At 38.8% G+C, this 23,210-nt stretch overlaps 1 protein-coding gene across 3 annotated transcripts in view; it reads right to left on the reverse strand.

Moving 5' to 3' along the window:
* Positions 1 to 1,892: 1,892 nt before the first annotated feature.
* The window catches only part of WARS1 (tryptophanyl-tRNA synthetase 1), a 28,325-nt gene continuing 7,007 nt past the window's right edge, over positions 1,893 to 23,210 (reverse strand). For all 3 annotated transcript variants that reach the window (XM_052783162.1, XM_052783163.1, XM_052783164.1), the window contains 8 exons: positions 16,544 to 16,652; positions 15,543 to 15,662; positions 14,751 to 14,933; positions 13,317 to 13,417; positions 11,956 to 12,068; positions 10,701 to 10,874; positions 6,482 to 6,622; positions 1,893 to 4,588 (listed from right to left, as the gene is read on the reverse strand). In XM_052783162.1, coding sequence (XP_052639122.1) covers positions 4,430 to 4,588; positions 6,482 to 6,622; positions 10,701 to 10,874; positions 11,956 to 12,068; positions 13,317 to 13,417; positions 14,751 to 14,933; positions 15,543 to 15,662; positions 16,544 to 16,652 — 1,100 coding nt within the window. In that variant the 3' untranslated portion in view covers positions 1,893 to 4,429. The remainder of the gene's footprint in view (positions 4,589 to 6,481; positions 6,623 to 10,700; positions 10,875 to 11,955; positions 12,069 to 13,316; positions 13,418 to 14,750; positions 14,934 to 15,542; positions 15,663 to 16,543; positions 16,653 to 23,210) is intronic.

A 23,210-nucleotide genomic window follows, 5' to 3' on the forward strand; every position in this document is an offset into this window, starting at 1 on the left:
CAGCTCTTGCAGCTGATGCAAGAGCTGGGTTAAAAGACCAGGCAGGTGCAGAGTATGTCACCTTAGAGGGGTGTGAAATGAAAGACCCAACACTGAACCGGATTCTCACCCAAAGCGCTTATGGCCTCAGCAACCTACCACCCCCAGTTACATCTTGGGCCATCAGCACCAAACTTCCTTTAGTCAGAAAGTCCTTACAACAGAAGATTTAAGTAAGTCCTCAAGATTTGGAATTCCTCTTAAGATGGCTCTTAAGAGTCTACTACCCTCACCTCTTTCTACAAGGGATCCATTTGACTGAGTGCTGTCCCATCCCAGTAGTGATTTATCCCAGCTCTGCCTGGATGTTTTCTGGAATCAAACTCCTTCATGCTGTATTATTCTCAGCTGACCTTGTTCTCAGACATTACCTCCTCTGAACAGAGACAGTAAGAAACTGCCCGCAAATCAGACTAAACAACCAACCATTTATTGTTAGGCAGTGTTGATACCATCCACGGTCAGCCCAAGGTTTGAAAATAAAGTAGCTCAGCATTCCTAATAGGCTCATGCGTTCAGATGACTACAAATGTCTCCTCCTGTGGATGTAACTGAAATACAGCTGGTTTCAAGAAATAGGAATTACAGATGAATTGTAAAAATGAGTGGGACAACTGTGGAAGCCAGTGTGAGGGGCTGAAAACTGTAAGCCTCAGGGTGTTCAGCACCATATAAAAGCAGGTTCTCATGTGGCCTGAACAAATGCCACACAAGAGACCAAGTTGCATCTTCAGGCAGCTTATTTCAGGAAGGTAACTGCTTTGCAATCCATCCTGTTCACAGGCCTTTACTGGAAAAAAATATACACAGCGTACGACAACCTGCCTTAGAGCAAGAACTCACAGCTAATTCGCACTGATACAAACTACCAACAGGAACAGGAATTGACTATGTAAGTACTGTAAACACAGGCACATAAATATGAACCAATTTTTGTTTAATGACATGACACATCGTACATATCATGTACTTCACTACATACACACCAAACTGAGTGTTTGGCTTCAGGATTTTAGAACATGACTGCTTTATTTTCTGATTTCTTTGTATTACCTTGACCTTCAGCTACTCACAGAACTACTTAATCTGATAAATCAGCTAGCTGAAGGCCAACTATTTAATTTGATAAATTAGCTAACAGAATGAAGACACCACATTTGCTGTACTGATATTGGGTTTACGCTGCTACAGGGACTGCAGCTTGTTGTACAGATGACTTCTTTCAGTAACAAAGTTGGTGGCCTTGAAAAAAAGAAAATTTTCTTTGGAAGGCACATTCTGCTTCATGTTTTCACATTGCTGATAATACCGGTTTTCTCTGACAATGTTTATGAATATCCAATTAGGTTGCAGCATGCCATTTCATGGTGACTTGACAAGAGTCACTTGGTGACTGTGGAAGAGCCATGTGAAGCTATTCAGAATCTGTGCTTTTCAGACAACAGCCATTGTGGAGTATCATGTTTCCACTTAAGTACCAGTCTTTACGCCAAACCTACTGAAGCGTTATTGTAAATGGGTCACATCGACCTTTCCCTCTTTCTGAGCTGGCTGCTGTACACAGGGAAGTGCAATATCCAGTCTTGCTTGTGACCAGTTAATCTTTGGACAACTGACCCTTATTAGCTTTCTCTGGGAGCAATCTGAAGTCCACGTGGTAGGACCGGATAGAGGGGGTTATAAGGCAGCCTATTTCACTACTTGAAAGGCACTGGACATCAAAACAAGGACCAGATCCATCAGATGACTAAATCAACACCTAAAAGGGTAGGAAGAGACATCAAAAATAGAGTAAGTGTAAATTAAGCCTTTTAAAAATTAAAAAAAAAAAGGAAAGAGTAAAATCAAAGAAGTTTGATACGGACTTTTATCTACATTTTTATTACAGTGAGATGAACAAAATATGAGCAAATTGAGGAAAATGTAATGAACATTGCCTGATAACATTCTTAGACATTTCATGCATGCTTTTGAAGACTGCCTTGTCTTGACTTTTAAATACCTCTGGGACACGAATTGTAATTACAACAGATTTAGGAATTTGCCAAGACTCCTCTGAGAAACGGTGTCATTTGAGAAACATGTTTGTAAGAATTCATCAGAGTACTTGAACAAGGTGCTTGCTCAGTAAACAAATACTAAATAATTTTGCTATCACTTTCCTTTCTAGAACTTTCAAAACAGATTTTAATTATTGTGTTATTAAATTAATCCATATGCTTAGTTAGAATAGAACACACTACTATTTCTCCTACAGCATATTTCCCTTTCCTGAATAACTAAATTAATCCTTAATGAAATAAATCTTGCAGGACAAATCTGCATATAATATTTTAAAGAAGAAATTTGCATTATGAGTTTGTAAAAGCTCTTTAAAAGTCAATTTAAGTCTTATCTTTTATGTATAGCTTAAAGATGACAAAGAGTAGACTGCAAAAACAGGAAGGTCATCGTTAAAATCTAAAGTAACCAAGAATTAGTTTCTTTACTACTGGATTTAAGAAGCTTTTTTTTTCCTAAGAATTGCTCCACCACTTAAAAAAAAAAAAAAAAAGCTTTTCTACTGATTGTTAAACACTTGCTAGCACTGAGATACTACGTCTGTGGGTTATAGAGAGACAGTCGCTGGTAAACATTTACTTTAATACATTAAAGTCAATGGCATTAGATTAGTGATGCCAGCTCACGTAAACTGTAAAGAAAAAGACAAAAGCTTAGCATTGCTATTTTCAGTACAAGTTTGAAACGCATGCAATAGGACTAAACTTGCCTTGCATTCCAGTCTTTCCTTGGTACCTTGCACAAACACAAACTAACAGGGGCTCTTCCTATACAACTTGGCACACTGGCATTTCCATCTCAGAAATGCAAGGCCATTGCTGGAGAGGACACGTATGCTGCTACAGAACCACTACCAGTGGGAAGGCAGCGGCACCAGCTTCAGGCAGCACAAATAGCCCAGAACGTTCTCATCTAGTAACAGGCTGATCCAAGGTTGACTGAAGTCAGTGAGGAGTCTCACCCTTGAACCTTCTCCCTCAACCCAAGTGTAATCAGCTGACTTCAAAGGTTTACAGTCAAATTAGAAGTATGCTTTTTTGTTTTTTAATTTTAGGTTTTTTTCTTTTTTAAAAAAGAATGCTACAATTGATATATGTCCACTAGGCCCCACAGTACAGAACCTGTTAAAGTTTAAATCTTTCACACCTCATTCAAGTGCCTTCCTTATATTTTTAAATGATTTGCAAATACCACACATCAATACCCACCTGTGTTATCAAAGGTATTTTTATTTGATTTAGATAAGACTATGTCTGGGCTAGTAACTTTCTATTCTATATAAATACAAGGCAGATCTAACAGTTTGGATTCAGCACTGTACATATTAAAACAAATTAGCTAATAACTTGAATTTTTCTTCCATAAATCATAGCAAAGACATTGAAGTTCTTTTTAAAAAGGGAGATAATTAAATATTACATGAGGTATTTTAACAAAGTGTATTTTCTCACTGGAATACATCTTAAAATAAGTACCCCTAGTTTAAATGACTTGGCGCAGTAAAACAGAACAGACAGTACTACAAGTATCCCTGTGACCAGCAGCAACTTCATTTTCACAGCATGATTTAACACTTGGTATTTTTTTATAACTAGAAACTAAAATTTGCATTCTATACTATCTTCCACCTGAGCATATGAAGGAACTTTATAACCTTGTGATAACCTCCTCCCTCCAGACACAGTCAGACCAGTTAAGTAGCTGCAGAAAGAAAAGTACAGTGAGTTTTCTGTGATTTGCCCCAGGTCAAAGAGGAAGACGGTAGCAAAACCAGCCTGATATTCTTTCTCCTGTGTTTGTCACAGATCTCCATTTTTTCTGTATTGATCCCAGGCCTAAGTCACTGTGTAATCTACTTTGTAACATTCACTATCTTTTTGTGTGCAGCATGTTCCCAGTAGCCCAAAAGGGTATGCAGTCTAGTAAACCAAGGTACACAGGACAAAAGAAAATGGAGCTACTAGTTATTATTTTGAGATATGACCTCTTACCAACATATCTAAAACAATTTACAAGTTAGGCTTTATCATCATAATGGAAGTTTTATTTATATTTTCAACATGAAATACAACCAAATAGTGTTGTGCTGACAGACATGCTTTTCTGCAAGATTGGGCAATTCTGTCTTGCATATTCTGATTTTAAATAGATGCGAGTCCTGTTTTAAACTTTTCCTGTACTCTGATGTTCATTGGAATTAACTCATTAAAAGCTGTATTTATAAAGCACCGATTGCAGGCTGTATATAACCAGGGAGTGATGACATACAACAGAAGACAACAATTACTCAGTTTTGGTTTATCCAGTAGTAAGTTACATAGGCATTTCTTCAAAATTCAAAAGCTAGCTTCCGTGGAGTCATGAATTGCTTCACCATTTCATCTGTGACCTGCTTCCGTCTCTCTTGATGAGCTGCTATCAAGGGCTGCAATGTTTCAATAAGAACCTTCTTCAGCTCCCCCGTGAGCAATTCCCCGCTTGTGTATGCCTGTCAAGAAAATGTTGATTGCTAAAAACGGTGCTATATGGAAAAAGACTCAGTGACATATATTTCTATAAAAGCCTGGCCCTAGCAAATACAGATTTGGATGTCTTAAAAATAAGCACATGCCTTAGAACATCATGTGGTATCACTCTGAAAACGTAACTTGCAAAATTGCTTGTTGCCTTTTAAAAGATTAAGGCAGCTGGGCAATTTCATATGTGACAAGTTATATGGACTGAATAAGCTACATTCTCAAGAATTTAACTAAGAAATCCTGTAATTATTTGCAGGAAACTTCATATTATTGTCCCCAGAATCCCAGTTCAAATAAACAGTCACCCTAAGCTGTTTTTTGCAGTAAGAGGTACAAATTCTCATATCTTTCTCTCATTGCATTTGTGTAAGAGATTAGATGTGATTAAAGTATCCTTTTTATAGCAAGGACAGTCAGAATCTATGTTCACACTAGTAGTCATATTCACAGTTGGTAATCTGTTCGATTGCTCTGATACTGAAAATGCTTTAGCTAGAAGCACAGGCTAACACCTGACTGGTTCAGCCCTGGTTAGAAACCATAGGTGGGACCATTCAACTATGATTTGAAATAGCAATAAACGTGATAATCTTACCTCCCCTTGTCATCAAGTCATTCATAACACCAATTCAAGGTGCAACTGTTACTGATTGAAATAGCAATAAATGTGATAATCTTACCTCCCCTTGTCATCAAGTCATTCATAACACCAATTCAAGGTGCAACTGTTACTGATGCTCACTCAGCAACAGCAAAACACACTAACAAGAATAAACTGAATTGTTGTAATTTCAGTGGTGGTTTTTGGGGGATAATTTTGTTTGTTTGTCTGTTTGTTTATTATAAAAACACTGATAATGCCTTCTCTTGAGTATCGACTTCTAAAAGTTTCTCCTTCTGGCACCATAACTGAAACAGCTCCACTAATGCCGCTATAAGCAGCGACTTCATGTTCTCTAATCTGGTTCTGAGGCAGCACTGCACCAAGCTGCTGGCTGTGGTCTAGGATTTGAGCTCTGTAGCAGAGTTATGCTGGTATTGTTGCAGTGGTTGGAGACTAATGGAAAACTGCTCAATATGTCAAATGTGCTCCAGATTTCCGTAAAGAATTTACAACAGTTTGTGTGGGAATTAATAGCTATTGAACTCTGCTCTTGTGTGGGAAAGAGTAGAGGGTTGGAGAAGAAACTGCAGCTCTTGATGTTCTTGCAGCTGTTCCCAGTAGGAGAAAGCTGATAAATCGATGTGACATGGGTACTATCAACCTTCCAGTGAACGCATACTGCTTAGTATTGATAATGATCATAGAGCTGAAGGAAGTGAAATGTCTTGCTACTGCCCCAGGGACAGAAGTCAGCCAGATAGGTTTAAGGAAAATGCAACTTACATGAAGCAGTTTTTGCTTGTGATCAGTGAATCAATTCCTCATAGCTATTACATTTCTTGTGATAAGAAACCACAAAAAACCAGCAAGCTTTAGACATGAGCCTTTGTAATTTTGCAGAGTATTTAGGTACCTTACACATTATGAACAGGCAGAGTGTATTACACAGTTAAAACAACATTAACACTAAGGTGGCCTCATTTGAAGGGTAGGGGAGATACTGTCCTACTCGGTGTCGGAGATCCTTATGAAAATAATAGGGATTTTTTTTTTTGAAGAAGAAGAGCTAGATTGACCTGGGAGAAAGAAGAATATTGCAAACAAATAGAGAGGTCTTAATATTGAAACTTGCAAGGGATGGAGAGTGCAAAAATAACACCACAATTACCTTCCTGGAGAAGGTTCATTGGAGGACTTAGTTACAGCTTTGTTCTCACAATAAGGAATGAATATTATTATCTTCAACTTGGCTACTTACCTGCTTCAGTTGTTCAAGCCTGTCATCATCTTCTAGGAAGAAAGTCAGGTACATAAAAGATACATCAACATCACAGTTACCTCCATACTTCCTGTGTTCTTCAATAGTATCTCTGCCTCCTGAGAAGGCATGCTTGTTGATCTGAAACAGCATAATGATTTTATGATATAATTTCTACTAAATTCTGGATTACTATATTGTAAACAGAGGTGTATCAAGATCCTCCAAATTCTATACTAAGGACTAGCTGAAGGGTGAGTGGGGCAAGTTAATGTAGAGCCTCAGGACTGAAGCTGGGAGGCAAAAGGAGGTCATCAGAAGCTAGCAGGGAAAAATGGCTATAAACATACACCCCAGACAGAATAACCGGACCAAAAATAAAGCAAAAATGAAAAGTAATCCACCCAAGATTCAGTCAAAAAGGTTTTATGTCCCTTTTGCTGAAGCAGTTGCCTGTTGGATAGAATTTGTGCTTACAGGAAATGTACTTTATGTAAGAAAAAATAAGATATTCACTTCAACAAGAAATTAATTTTGAAGGAGATGAATCATAGAATCTTTTAGGTTGGAAAAGACCTTCAAGATCATCGAGTCCAACCATCATCCACGCCCACTAAACCCCGTCCACACGCTTTTTGAATACCTCCAGGGATGGTGACTCAACGACTTCCCTGGGCAGCCTGTTCCAATGTCTGACAACCCTTTCAGTAAAGAAATTTTTCCTAATATCCAACCTAAACCTCCCTTGCCGCAACTTGAGGCCATTTCCTCTCGTCCTGTCTCCAGCCACCTGACAGAAGAGACCAACACCCCCCTCACTAGAACCCCCTTTCACGCAGTTGTAGAGAGCGATAAGGTCTCTCCTCAGCCTCCTCTTCTCCAGACTAAACAGCCCCAGCTCCCTCAGCCGCTCCTCATAAGACTTGTGCTCAAGGCCCCTCACCAGCTTGGTTGCCCTTCTCTGGACACGCTCCAGCAGCTCAATGTCTTTCCTGTAGTGAGGGGCCCAAAACTGAACACAGGACTCCAGGTGCGGCCTCACCAGTGCCGAGTACAGGGGAACAATCACCTCACTGCTCCTGCTGGTCATGCTATTTCTGATACAGGCCAGGATGCTGTTGGCCTTCTTGGCCACCTGGGCACACTGCTGGCTTGTATTCAGCTGGCTGTCGACCAGCACCCCCAGGTCCTTTTCTGCTGGGCAGCTTTCCAGCCATTCTTCCGCAAGCCTGTAGCGCTGCATGGGGTTGTTGTGACCCAAGTGCAGGACCCGGCACTTGGCCTTGCTGAACCTCATACCGCTGTCCTCAGCCCACCGATCCAGCCTGTCCAGGTCCCTCTGTAGAGCCTTCCTACCCTCGAGCAGATCAGTGCTCCTGCCCAACTTGGTGTCATCTTCAAACTTGGTGAGGGTGCACTCGATCCCCTCGTCCAGACCATTGATAAAGGTATTAAACATAACCGGCCCCAATACTGAGCCCTGGGGAACACCACTTGTGACCCGCTGCCAACTGGATTTAACTCCATTCACTACAACCCTTTGGGCTCATCCATCCATCCAGTTTTTCACCCAGCATGAAGAAAGCATGGAGAATTTTTGAAGAAATCCTAGAGAGAACCTAGTCTCCTCGTTTTCTCAGGGAAAAGGAAAACAAGAGAAGGCAAAGGTAAGGATTACAAACCCCTGGCTAGAATGGCTAAAATTAGACAAATGCTCTGTTGTTCAGTCTAAAAATGGAATACTTGCTGACTCTCCCCCTCTCTTCTTAAGCATAGCTTCCTATGGGGAGATGAACTCCACTGGTGAATAGATCTATCTGCTAATCCCATTCCCAGTAAATTCAGAAACCACTGGCCAATTTGAAAAAATTTATACACGTGTAGAACTCTCAGAGGATGCTAATCTTCCTACAAATGAAAAGAAAATAAATTACCAGGAAGAAAAAAGTATTTCTCAACCACAAGCTGAGCTTTCATTTCGCTCTTGTATCTTTTCAGATATCATCATCAACCAGCCAAGAGACACACATGCATATGAAGTAGATTTTTTTTTTTTCAGTTCTGGTACCTAGGAACTGTTACATATTTACAATTTCTGAACATTTTTATCATCTGTATGACTGTCTACTGCTTTTTTGAATCTTTCTAACCACCATGTTACAGATGATGTCTTGTGGCAACGAATTACATACAAAAATGATGCACTGATAAATATCTAAAGAAAATAAACTGCCATCTGTCACATTACATCTATTCTTATATTGTAGGACAGCCTGAATAGTTTTACAGATACTGAGGCAGCTAAGTTTTTACATATTGTTTTGCACTTCTCCTAACCTGTCTCCTTACTAGATTTTGAAAGTCTTTGTATGAAATTTTTTCTATGTCCCTCCTCTCTACAGTCTGCCTTCTTACTAAGAGAGGGATTAAATACAACATGCCAGGTGAAAACACATTACTGTTTTACACAAAATGTTGCCTATATTAATCTCAAGTTCACTTTTTACATATTCTGGCACCTGTTCATTGACTGAGGGTTTCAATGATTTATCTATAGTGATGCACTGATATTTTCCCTGAATTAGAATCTAAATAACAGTTTCTAGGAAAACAAGCAAATAATTGAGCTGTAATTTGGTGCTGATAGGTGAAATAAGACTAGTTTATTATAATGTTGCCATTTACCTCCTTAGATTTCCCAGAAGCTTCTCAGCCTTTCCCAATATCTAGTATTTTTTCATCTTCTATTACCTGTAAGTTTTGAACCTCATTACTTAGCAACGTACTAGCAATCTGAAAAATGCTGTAAGCGGTAATTTTTTTTTTGTGCAGCAGTGGCACTCTCTTTTTAACATCCATCCATCACCAGAAGTCACCTTTCCTACTCTAATTTTTTATTTATTGGCCATAACAATATTTGGTCTTTCACTCAAGTTCTAGTTCCATAAAGACTTCTTTCTGATGGGCTTCAGAAGCTGAAATAAATATCAGTTTGCCCTCCATTACTCAGTACTTTACATTATGTTCAGAATTTTCTCTTTATAGCTTTTATATTCCAAGTAGCTAGAATTATTTTGTTATTTTTCCAACTAGTTTAAGGATAGCAGAAATAGGACTTACTAACTGCACATAAGGCATCTTGGGTTTCTTTGCAGGTTACTAACTACTTGCCAGGAAAAAATGGAAGAATATTACCAACATTACCACTAACCATGTATCCTCTATTCTGAAATTATGGGCTTTTTTTAAAAAGCAACTGTGTAACTGTGCATATAAACTGGAATTATTATAATCCAAACACATGAAGAATTCCAATTCTTCAAAACAGTACTGTTTAATCAGTTTCTACAGAAGATAATGAATCATTATGAGATTACTGCAGAAGAACCTGACCTATACATGGGTTTGTTAACCATTAGAGAATTAATCCAAGCCCACCCAGCAGAAACAACATATACATCTTTTTTTCTTGTTTTGATGGATAGTTATTTCATGTCTGGTTATCATACCTATAAATCTTTTTCCAAAGACTGATTTTTATTTATTTTTTTAAAATACCACAACACAAGTGAACTTTTGCTAAACTAAATCATCTCACACTGGATAAGAGGGATTCTTCTCTGAGCTAGAAGGGGCACTAGGAATATACTCAGATAGGAGAAAAAGACCCTTCTAAAACTTAGGTGAAATTCAACATAAGGTTTAATTGTGATTTGGAGGGAGGAGTGTATGGCAGCAGCAGATCCCCAAGCAGCAGGAAAAGTCTGACCTGTGTTGTAACTGTCATTGTGCAATACTTGGTGCTCCCAGCAAGGAGAGGCAGGCAAGAGAAAGAGCTGTTTATTTGGTTTACATCATGAACTGTCAGATTTCAAAACTATGGCAACATAATATTTATTTTTAGAGTATGAGCCTCCACAGCTCTTATTCTTGCACCACTGCTCTGCAGATATCAGATAAACAAATATGACATTTTGTACATTATTCTAACTAGTATTTGTACTGTTAGACTTGTTGGCAAGGCAAAAGATTATATTTGACAGTCTAGGTAAATTTGCATAACTTGGTCAATTCCTGAAGATGCTTTGCAATGAAGCGTATGGGAAAAGAGATGCAGATATGTTCAAAGCAAGCATTAAAAAATTGCCATTGTAACCGTGAGGACCACCACTCCTCTTTGTTATAAAGTTCTGCGCTCTCAAGTTTTGCAGGTCCTTACCTTTGTCTTTATTTGTTTGGGTGTATCAGTGAGGAAGATGGAGGAGTTTGGGTCACTAGCACTCATTTTTGTCTGTGCTCCTTGCAAAGCTGGGAAGAAGACTGAGTGCATTAAGGCCGGTTTAGGCTGTCCAATTCTAGGTGCTACATCTCGGGTCATTCTAAAATAAGGATCCTAGAACAACCATCAATAAAAGCAAAGAATAAGTTGAAAAATATGATTTAAAAGCTGATTAATGCTGACTCGTTCATCCCTTAACAGGTGGTCTCAAAAAAACCCCAAACCCCACAAAACATTCTAGAACCTACTTCCAATCCAGTTCATCCAGAAGAACAAAGAAAATTCCTTTTTTTCATTTCCATAGTTTTGCTGTACACTCCAATTCCCTCAATTAATAGGCATATTTACAAAGATTTGCATGTATTCAAATAATTGTGAAAACTATGCTTAGTACACCTGGAGATGGATGCAGACTAAGATGCAAGCTTCCTCCCAAAGCATTTAACCACCAGCACAGAATTTGAATTAAAACTGTGATCAAGCTGGCAGTGCTGTGCCGATGATTTGACTTAAACCAACTGCAATAATATTACTACATAATATTGTGGCTGATGAATGTAAGTACATCATCCTCCAGTGACTGTCCCTGTGACTAAAACAGCCAAAGATTCAGACAGTACAGGATTTGATTCCTAGAAACAATACTTACTCAAAGTAATGACGCTACCACTGTCATTTGTAGCTGATGTTCTTCCATCCTCTCTATAGATCTGAATTGTTAAGGTTCTGCAACATTTCTGGCAAACTATTTCAATGCTTCTTTATTCTTACTGATAGAAGGTTTTTTCCCTATGGTTCAACATAAATCTCTTGTGCTGCAAGTTAAGCTCATTACATCTTGACCTAGTTACCATGGAGATGGCCAAAAGTTTCTTCCTACCCCCATGTCAGTATAATTTTGCATAGATTTTACTGTCTTTGCTTTCATAGATGTCAGCTCACTGTGAACTGGGTTGAGATCAAGACAGATCCAAAACTGGCAAGAATGAGTAACGCATGAATACATGATTGTTGGGTTAAGCCTTCATCTTTGTCAGGACACAGCACAAAATCCCTTTCTCTCTTCCAGCTTCTGCCCCAGAAAGGTGCTTGCAGGAATGTTTTACAGATGTTTCAATATACAACCACGAAGCTTGAATGGTACATTACAAAACCAAATCCATGAAAACCAAATTAAACAATGTGATTTTCTTACCTGATCAATAGCACATGGGATAAGACACTGAATGTTCTCCTTGCCATTGAAGATCTGTGGAAATGATGAACTGAAGGATGGAGCAGCTTGAATTGCAGGAAAGCTGATCTTTCCTAGAAAAAAACATGTTTGGAAAAGCTGAGAAGCCAATATAAGCAATGATAAATAGAACTTTTTGAAATATGTAAAATGCACAAGTGAATCATTCAGATACTCAGTTGAAGACCAGCATCTATCTTTAACAAGCAGTGTTGCCTTATCTGAGGAAACTTTTTCATCTTTACCTTCTATGATGTCAACAAACCCCCAACTAACATAGAAACTAATGAAAAAAGGCAGGCTGTGATCACAAAGGTTCCAGAAAAGGTTCATCAGCGCATACTCCCTTCATCATTGAACTATCTACCCTTCTCAGAAATGCAATTGATTATATCATCACTCTGAGCTGCTCATTTTTTTCTCTTTGTGAGGGAATGAGTATAGAGCTATCAGGCAAGTTCCCCTCTAAGATCTTAGAATCATTGCTATATGCATGCTGTACTCGTGAAGCATCTCAGATGTGTCTAGCTTTCTTTTTTATACAGTGCTTAATCACAGAGCGACCAACCTGCTTCCCTGATCAAAATCCTCTCAGAACAGAAAGCAAGTAGCAGATTTTTCCAAGCAGTAATGAAGTAATTATCATAACACCAACTTTTATTAGAGCACTGTTAAGACAGAAGTAGGAATCTGTTCCTTGGCTACACTGAAGGCTGAAAAGCTGTCACTGGCCCAATTACTGGTCAAATAATTATGTTAGTGCTCCGGAACACCAAGGTTTTAATGCCATTTTTGACACAGAATCTTTTTTTGGCCAATGTGACAGAAACCTGCAATCACACTGAAGTAAATGGAAGGTAGAGTTACCCAACACCTTGATAATTAGGCTTTTGAGCGCTCCTTAACTTTTTTCATATATGTGTATGTGTGTGTGTTTGTATTAATGTAACTTTTTCTGAAGCAAAAAGCTTCTATATAAATTTGGTATAGAAATTTCTAGGAGGTGTAATTGACTATAGCTTAAAAAAAAAGAAAAAAGAAAAAAAAAGGAATAGTTCTCTATGCTGGGCACTTCAACGTTGGTGTTTTGTACTTTGCTGTTACTAAGGCCAAATAGGTAGATATCGTGCTAGAAATTTCACTGTACAGTGTTTTCTGTACTGAAGGAACCACAATTTTAGAATCAGCCTAGAAACATGGATCTTCTTGCTTTTTCTATCGTTTCATGAGTGGCAGATACTAATCTCTTTAAATTATTACTTAAATAGTGCCATAGAGAGTGAAAGCAAGCATTGCTTCTAGTAGCTCATATTACTTCCTACCAATGCAATCACTGTCTGTAAAGCCAAAGATTCCTTTCACTTGGTTAAATGTAACATGCTTCTGAACTCTGACGATGTTTTTGTAGAATCCGGTACTTGTCCTGTGAGAAAGAAAGTGGAAAAATAAAACAAGAAGTAAGAGCAGAAAACTGTAGGTAGAAACTTTCACTCCAAAAGCTGAGACTGTCAAAAAACCTGCAGGATTAAATCTCACCGTTTTGGACTTTTTGTGGCCCATTGAGATGATAATTAGAGAATTATTTACAAACAATAATTTTATGCCTTGAAAGTTTAATTTATTCTTCCCTCCTCCCAACATTTACTGTAAAATTTTTTTGTCATTTGTCATTAACTGTCTAAACCCAGAAATATTTTGATTTGGAAATGGTGCCAAAATGTCTCATGGAGCCTGAAGTTTACTTATCCTGACGCCTCCCTGTGAACTCAGGCAACCTGAATAGATCATGTCTTCTCTGCTGCTTGGTATCCCCAGTGTGTATCCCATACAGGACACTGCAGTTCACCAAAGGAATAGTAGCTCAAATCCTCCAAATTCTCATTTTCTACAGCTCAGTTCCCTGGTTGGACTTTCTCTGTCACCAAATACAGCAGCAACATTTCCAAATCAAAAATAGATTAGCAATTTCTTCCTTTTTTATTTCTGCTGAGGAGCTGAAGCAAAAGAAAGCGCAGTTCTGACCTGCCCTCATTCAGCCACAGGGCAGATCTGTGTTAACACAACTTTTCTAAGGCAAGAAAGTCAGGAGAGTGAAAGGAAAAACTGCTTTGTAGACTCCACATTCTGGGGGCTGTACATTATACAGTTTGTCTCTAAAACATATATTCTCTCATCCAAGTCTTTAAGGAATCTCATCACCCCACATGGAAGAAAAAAGCCGACAGCTTCAGTCCTGAACTCTGCCATAAAAATTCTTCCTTCTGAGAAGGCAGTTCCAGCAGCAGTTTCTTTTTCTTTAATCTTCTTTAAACTTTATTCAAAGTTCAAATAATAATCTTTCATGTTGCATTATTAAATTAATTGACCACAACAAGTTGCTGAAATGCCTTTTGTTAGCACAGATAAAGTGCAAACACATCTCAAAGATTTTGATACTATCTTAAACAAATAAATCTGGAGGTTTCTTGGTGGTTTAGGTATTTTTAAAATTTAGCTGGTTTAATATATTTTTCATAATATAACTTCAAGCATTGCACACACAAGTATTTTTTCATATGTTATACAGGAGAATGACAATAGAATATATATAAAATGTTAGCAGAAAAATTAATATGTTTCTATTTTAAGTGTTGTAAAGCTTGTCTTGAAGCTTTCAAATTTAGATACATTTATTAAAACATTGCTGGCTGTCGAAGTTGGAGAGAAAATACAGACACATTTTTTCATTACAATGCCCTAAAGAAATTTATACTTACCCCAAGTAGTCTAAATCAGAAAATATAAAGGTTTTATTGATGTCAAAACCACATGCAATGATGTCTTTTGCATTTTCTTTAGCATACTCATATGCCTTCTCAGTTGTCAGGTCCTTCCAAAGGTATTTCTCATCATCGGTTAACTGTATAACTAAGGGAACATCAAATACTTCTTGCAGCCACCTAATAAAAGCAGAAAGATTTTACTGCTAAGTAAGTTAAAATGAAGATGTAAGTCATGCAGTTAAAATATTTTTATACATTTAAACAAAAGTATATAAAGAGGTCTGCTTCTCTTTTCTTTGTATGCATATGCAGTTATGTTTATGTGTGTGAACATAATAAGCATTTTATACAGATTATAATGACAATTTACGTGGAAAAAAGACTCACACTTATTGTTTCCTGTATATATGATATCAGTCACCATTTGCAATGGAAACAGAATTCAAAGAGACTTTTAACAATTTGAGTCCAATGTCTCTGCGTCCTGCTGCCACAGGCACTGCATTATGGAGTAACGTTACTGAGTCTCATCACAAACTCATTTTTAAGAACAACAAAAATTTTAAGGAGTGCCACAGGGCTAAGGGTGCAAGGAAGAGGGCTTTATGGTGATGCAGGGATTATGATAATTTTAGTGAAAAGGTAAGATTGCATTGTTTAGATTCATTAATATTCACCTCACTTAAACACAACTCCTTGCAATGTATCATTTTGGCACTTCCATAAACCATGTTCAACACTTCCTTAGAAAAAAATGTTTTAATACAAATGGTAGAAATAACTTACTTTGTGAATATAAATGGGATAAGATGACCAACATGCATTGCCTGAGAGGACGGCCCTCTGCCTGTATAAAGGTAAAAGGACTTCTTATTTTCATAAGCATCGAGGATTTGGTCCATATCTCTAAAGAAAAAACAGAGAAAACATGATGCAACTCTTTAGGAAGAAGCATCCACAGCAAAAAGCTTCTATTCAAAATCTGAGTGCTTTTAAAGCCAAATGTATTTATAAATAAAATATAGTATGTTAAGTGTCCTAGAAATGAAAATGTTTTGTTTGTTCATTTTTTTAATTTAAGAAAAGTATTGTCTCCTTCAGCCTCCATGAAAACAAAAACCTCAAAGAAAAATAATTAAAATTTTAAAAAAGTGCAACTTTTAAAATTACTTAATTGGATAATAATTTCTAAGACCTAGTGAAACAGAGCTGGGAATCATTTCCTAAATAGGTTCAAACAACCAGCTTGGAATGCTCTCTGGTGGAGGTTATGCCCTGAATCATGCTCAGGCACTCATTTGAAACGTGCTAGCTGCCATAGGCCAAACACCCATGCATGCTAACAATTAAACAATGTAGACTGGCAGGCTGGCGCTTAAGATTATTCCCTGAGCCTTTTTTATGTAATATGGATGCATAGGTCCACAGGCCATGTGAACCCTTGTTGTAATCAGCAGTGACACCATATAAGCCCTGGAGTTCTTTGCTAGGCCAATACCTTTGTCTGGCTGCTAACAGAGAGTCAAAATGCAACCTGTACAAAGCAAAGATTCTGTGCACATTTCTTCAATTTGGGATTAGTGGGGACATATCAGAAACTGATGCAACCAAGGGTTTCAAATCTTGCCAGGGGAAATCTGCAGTAGTTGCTAATTTCAAATGACACAGTTGGTTTACCTTGTTATAGGAGAACATGGTCTTTTGCTAGTCATAGGTTTCTCCCAATAATGTTCACAGAAAGTCTACTTAATAGGACCTTTTTGAATTTTAAACCAAGAAAAACTCACCTGTGAGAAAAAAAGATTCCTCTACGTAGAAGGCGGTGAGGTTTTTGCCCAGTAGCTCTTTCTATTCGATTGATCAGATCTGTGTCAATTTTACTGCTGCCAAACCGAACTACAATAATAAAATGTAAAAAAAAAAAAAAAAAAAAAAAAAAAAAAGCATAGCATAGCTAGAACCAGATTTTGGATTACCAAGAACATACCAATGTGGCCTAGATCAAAAAGGACATCTCCTTCTTCAAGTCTCAGGTAAAATGGCTAGATTTTCCTGATTCTTGCCTGAAGTCCCAGCAGTCATCTCCAGTACTAACTCTATGCTAGGAGGCCAAGTCTAACATGTAGTATTGGTCCATCCAAGACTGATTATAACTGCAGTCTCCTTATAGCAGAAATATTGATATTCAGAACAAAAAACATTCCAAAGAAACATATTTAGGTCAATAACTTGGCCTCTGTAAGCCTAGGATAAAAAAGGCTGTGAGGCTCTGAATGTTCCTCTCTTGATGTCTAAATTTCTGCCCCCATATCACGTTTTTTTTTTACTTTCCAACCCCAATACTCTTATGCAAACTTAATTCCTCCTTTATATGGATATGATTACAGACACTGCTCCCCTCAAGAGGCTTGAAAAGGTAATGCATAATACTCTTCATGGCAATCAAGTAAGACTTACTACTTGGCGGTTTAGGAAATCAGCTTATTAAACAACAACATTTTCAGATGTAGTCATTTCATTCAAAAAAAGGTTTTGACAGAGTGAAATAGCAGTGTTTTTCCCTATTCCCCCAAAAACTGGACTGGGGAAGTCTTATTTCTTCAGTAAAGCTTCCTATACTCCAGTCCCAATTCTTGGACCCTAATAAGCAGGTCAATGCTCCATAATTTGGACTTGATTGAAAAAATCCAGACAAGAATCTACTCTTTGCTACTATTCTGCTCCATTCAACATTAGAACAACTTGCACTATTAATTATTGGAAATGTCAAAGTATTCAAGAGAACAAAACAGAGATTCTGGATGTAAAGATACGTTTTATATGTACAAAATATCTAGATCCATCTATTCCAACTGTCTTATTAAAGAGAGACTACACTGGCAAATTCCATGGTTATAAGACACATGTCCACATGGGAGAAGCACTTTGGCTCTTCCTAGCTGTTACAAGAAATAATTATTCCACAGGAACATATCACCGTGTTTAAGTTCGTTATGTGAACTGTTTTTTCACTTTGTTATATGAACTATTCACTAAACAGCCTCTCACAAACAAAAATCAGGAACCCCCACTGAAATAAAGACTTAATCTTGACAGGAACGAAGAGTGGTCATGTACCAAATTTGAGCATCAACTTGGAGGTAAGCATTTCTGCTGTTCCAGACCCTGTATGCCCATTTCATTTTGTTCTAGAATTACCAGTATGCACAGCATTACTACAAGGCTTTGTATACAGTCATTAAACTTGAAGTTAGTAGAAATTAATTACTAAATGGGAGGGAAAACTAGGCATATTATCATAGAATGGTTTGGGTTGGAAGGGACCTTTAAAGGTCATCTAGTCCAACCCCCCCTGCAACAAGCAGGGACATCTTCAACTAGATCAGGTTGCTCAGACCCCGTCCAACCTGACCTTGAATGTTTCCAGGGATGGGGCATCTACCACCTCTCTGGGCAACCTGTGCCAGTGTTTCACCATTCTCATCATAAAAAATTCTTCCTTATATCTAGTCTAAATCTACCCTCGTTTAGTTTAAAACCATTACCCCTTGTCCTATCACAACAGACCCTGCTAAAAAGTCTGTCCCCATCTTTCTTATAAGCTCCCTTTAAGTACTGGAAGGCCGCAATAAGGTGTCCCTGGAGCCTTCTCTTCTCCAGGCTGAACAACCCCAACTCTCTCAGCCTTTCTTCATAGAAGAGGTGTTCCATGCCTCTGATCATTTTTGTGTCCCTCCTCTGGACCTGCTCCAGCAGGTCCATGTCTTTCCTGTGCTGAGGACTCCAGAGCTGCACGCAGCACTCCAGGTGGGGTCTCACCAGAGCAGAGCAGAGGGGCAGAGTCACCTCCCTCGACCTGCTGGCCACGCTTCTTTTGATGCAGCCCAGGATACGGTTGGCTTTGTGGGCTGTGAGTGCACATTGCCGGCTCATGTCCAGCTTTTCATGCACCAGCACCCCCAAGTCCTCCGCAGGGCTGCTCTCAATCCCTTCATCCCCCAGCCAGTATTGATTCCAGGGGTTGTCCTGACCCAGGTGCAGGACCTTGCACTTGGCCTTGTTGAACCTCATGAGGTTCACATGAGCCCATTTCTTGAGCTTGTCCAGGTCCATCTGAATGGTATCCCACGCCTCAGGCATGTCAACTGCAGCACTCAGCTTGGTGTCTACACCATTATCCAATGGGAAACGAGTTCCTGCTTACAACTGTTCGTTCACTCCAGGTGAATCAAGCAATACATCATACAAGGGAAGCACTGGGCCCACCCACTGACCTATTAAAATAAATGTCACTAAAAAAGACAAATGCTGGTACATGATTCAGCAACCACCACTTTAATCCATATGTTTTCCAAGCGTTCTCTCATCTGCTTGTCCCAAGCAAACCTTAATTACTGAATGAATTTCTTCCTAGCAAATAAAATGCCTTACAAAATGGCAAAGTAATTATAATCTGGATGAATGCTAAAAAGAGACCAAATGAACATGAAAATGTTTGATTCAGCAGAACAACAGTAACTGGTAAGAGGCTAATCTTACAGAAACAGAAAACGTGAGAATGCCCCAGATTAATTGGGGCTAGCCACCCTAGAAAGATTTGTATACTGTCACAGCAAGTGATTAAAAGCTCTCTGATACATAGAACACTTCATCGGAAATGCCTAAATATCTTTATTAAACAAGACTGCACAGCTCCCTTTTCTTTGCCCATCTTCGTCTTTCCTGTTAAAAAAATTGGATAAATTTTTCTGTACCTATTTCCTCTTATTCTTCTTATGAGGACATTCAAAACATTTTAGACTCTCTGTCCACAAAGAATCTGCCTTCCTAAACAGCTTCTGACAAGGACACACTCTCCACTCCTTAACAAGCTTTTAAAAAATTCCTACCGTGCTTTTGATCTCTAGCGTTCTAGCTTTTACCAAAACAGCTTTCAACTTGCTGTACATAAGAAGTCCTGAGAGCTGCCATTTGCAAAAGCATATCTGCACTTGCTGAAAATTTGTTGTGTACTTTTCCTCTTTGCCATTGCCATGTTGCATTGCATACCAAAAACTAATAACCTACTATTAGTTATACAGTAACTTGACTGACCAGGCCAGTTTCAATGATCCGTGAACAGTCATGGCAACTGGGAGAAGTTCCTCGGGGCTGGAAGAAAGCCAGTGACACTCCTACCTTGAAGAAAGGCAAGAAGGAGGAACTGTGGAACTACAGGCTGGCCAGCCTCACCTCAATCTCTGGGCATGTGATGGAGCAAATAATCCTGGAAACCATTCCCAAACATTATTAAAGACATGAAGGTGACTGGGAGTAGTCAGGATGGATTTATGAATAGGAAATCATGCCAGACCAACTTAATAGCCTTCTATGATGATATGACTAGCCTAGTAGATGAGGCAAGAACAGTGGATATTCTTTTTCTCAACTTTAGTAAGGCTTTTGACACCGTCTCCCATCTCATTCTCATAGATAACTGATGAAGTCTGGACTAGATAAGTGGACAGTAAGGTGAACTGAAAACTGGCTGAACTGCCAAGCTCAAAGGGTTGTGAGCAGCAGCACAAAGTCCAGCTGGAGCCCCACATTATTTGTGTACCCCAGGAGGTTGACACTGGGGCCAATACTGTTTAACACCTTCATTAATGATGTGGATGATGGGACAGAGGCCACCCTCAGCAAGTTCTAAGATGAAACAATACTGGGAGGGGTAGCTGATAAAACAGATGGTTGTGTTGCCATTCAGAGGGACCTCAGCAGGCTGGAGAAATGGGGTGAGAAGACTCTCATGAAGTTCAACAAAAGGGAATGCAAAGTCCTGAATCTGGGGAGGAATAACTCCGTACACTGGTACAGGCGGGGGCCGACTTGCTGGACAGCTGCTTGGCAGAGAAGGACCTTGGGGTCCTAGGGTCCTGGTAGACAAGGAATTGAACATAAGCCAGCAATGTGCTTCTATGGCATTGGGAGGTCAAAGGCCTCATGGGGTGCGTTAGGAACAGTGCTGCCAGAATGTCAAGGGAGGTGATCCTTCCCCTCTACTCAGCACTGATGACACACATCTGGAGCATTGGGTCCAGTTCTGGGCTCCAGCACAGGAAGGACATAGACATACTAAAGTGAATCCAACAAAGCGCCATGAAGATGAAGGGCTTAGAGCATCTGTCATACGAGGAGAGTTGAGAGCTGGGATTGCTGAGCCTGGGGAAGAGAAGGCTCAGGAGGGATCTTATCCATGTGTATAAATATGTGCTTAGGGCAGGTGGGGGGGAGTAAAGAAGACAGCATCAGACTTTTCTCAGTGATGCCCAGTGAAAGGACAAGAAGCAATGGGCACAATCTGAAATAAAGGAAATTCCACTTAAACATATGAAAAACCTTCATATTGTGCATATGGTCAAATATTGGAACAGGTTGCCCAGGAAAGTCATGGGGTCTCCATCCATGGAGATAATAAAAATCCTACTGGACAAGGTCCTGAGCAACCTGGTCTAGTTGACTCTGCTTTGAGGACAGGAGTTGACTAGATGATCTGCAAAAATTCCCGCCAACTTCAACCATTTTGTATCATTTGCAATATTCAGCTCACTGAATTATCAGCACGGTTAGCATACAAAGCTCTATCTCACTCATCCCTCTGCTCTTTGCTCATGCTCAAACAAACAAACAAAAATTTTCTAGGAATGTTCATGTCTAGTACATAGCTAACAGAACCTTTCTTCCCAGAATATCTTTAGGCTGTTTTGTTGTGCAACCATACACTTAAAGTGCATGTCTAGAACAACCATTTGAGAAGAACATCCCTTTAGATTACATAGTGCTTTTAGCACTTTCATTTCTTCTGAGTAAACACAAGCACACTGGCAACTTTCTCTGGTACCACTAGTAAATAAAGAGATTACAAGTGGCACAAAAATTTCCTTTATGGTAAGAGCTATCAGATGGCAAGTTCTTGGACAATACTTTTTGTTATTATTTTTAAGAGGGAGGAAGAGGAGGAAGTTTATCAATAACAAGCAGTAACTGTTTCACTTCCTGAAGTGGCTAGGCTAGCATTCTTCTCTGAAAAATTGCCAACACATCACTTAGAACAAGCAAAATGACTCATCCACCAAATTCCCGAATCTGCTAGTAGTGTAAGTAAAAATCCTTTAGGCTAACCCACCACTCTAGGGTAGATCAAAAGGTCATACATACACAAACAGTAACTGGAAAAAAGGGCATTGCTGTCAGGCTTTAACACGGCTTTAGAGAATTGATTTACAGTGAAGTCATGCTAGACATTCTCAGAAAGACCTTGAGATTGTGCTAACACAAGTATTCTACTCTTACCACTTTTCTGCAAGACTTAGAACCCCCGCCAAGAAAATATAAAAACCTACCTTCTCCATACCTCCTACACAAGTAACAAGATGAGAGATCTTGTCCACTTTTAGATTCTAACAATTATCTTTTTTCCTTCTCCCCCACCAAGATATATTTTTCTTGGCATACTTCTCCCTTTCCAACTGTTTCTTTCTCCTGTTACCTTCTGCGGACTAAGCCAATATGCACATACGTTTGACATGATCTTACCATAACATCACACAGAGTTAAAAGAATGCTGACACTAGCAACTGAGGTCCCCAAAGCAAATATATGGTTACTGCCACACAAGGGTATATGCTCTATTGTGAGAAAAAAGCTACTAAGCAGACACCAGCAATGTACAACTGAGGTACTAAATAGGAATTGAAGATTGACGATAATGAAAAAAAAAAACCAAACCCAAAGATAGTAAAAATTAATGAATAGTTCTCTCACCTGTTGCTATGCTAGACTCAGACAAGATATTAAAATAGTGGACTGTAAAACAAATAAAGAAATTAACTAAACCCCTGTTTCCTAAATTAAAAAACTTTGCAGGTGTTGTAACACCCCTATCTAAAATGTTTTCCATTACATGCATGTTTTTTGAGTGAGTTGTATCTTCTTCATCCCAGCCAGCACTTGGCTGCTTGATAATGTGTCTTCTGAAGAAGTCATTACACTTACAGATTTTTGCATTAGTTTTGGATCATCCCTGCCCTACCTGATTTGGAAGTCAAGGCAGATATGGAGAGACGGTAGGAAGAATCCTACAGCCTGGCCAGAATGCTCTAGGCTCTAGCTGTTCTGCATCACAGTCGCTAAAGATGCAGATACTCAGTCACAGTGCCTTCATTAACATAACTTCTAATAACAGTCCTTGTGCCGAAAAACAAACTGCGAGTAAAACTTTTATTTTTAACTGAAAAGTTCTTTGAAAATATTTAAGTCTTCCATAGCAAATCCCTGCCTGGGACATTTTCAGCACCTACAGCAGGTTCTTTAGACATGTGAATGCTAAGATTAGATGTAAATTAAGTGTTACCTATGATGGTTTTAATGAGGATTTGTTATGATTTCTTGCTGTTTTTGTAGTCATTAGGATCA

The sequence above is a fragment of the Harpia harpyja genome, chromosome 3 (genome assembly GCF_026419915.1).
Source record: "Harpia harpyja isolate bHarHar1 chromosome 3, bHarHar1 primary haplotype, whole genome shotgun sequence".
Taxonomy (NCBI): domain Eukaryota; kingdom Metazoa; phylum Chordata; class Aves; order Accipitriformes; family Accipitridae; genus Harpia; species Harpia harpyja.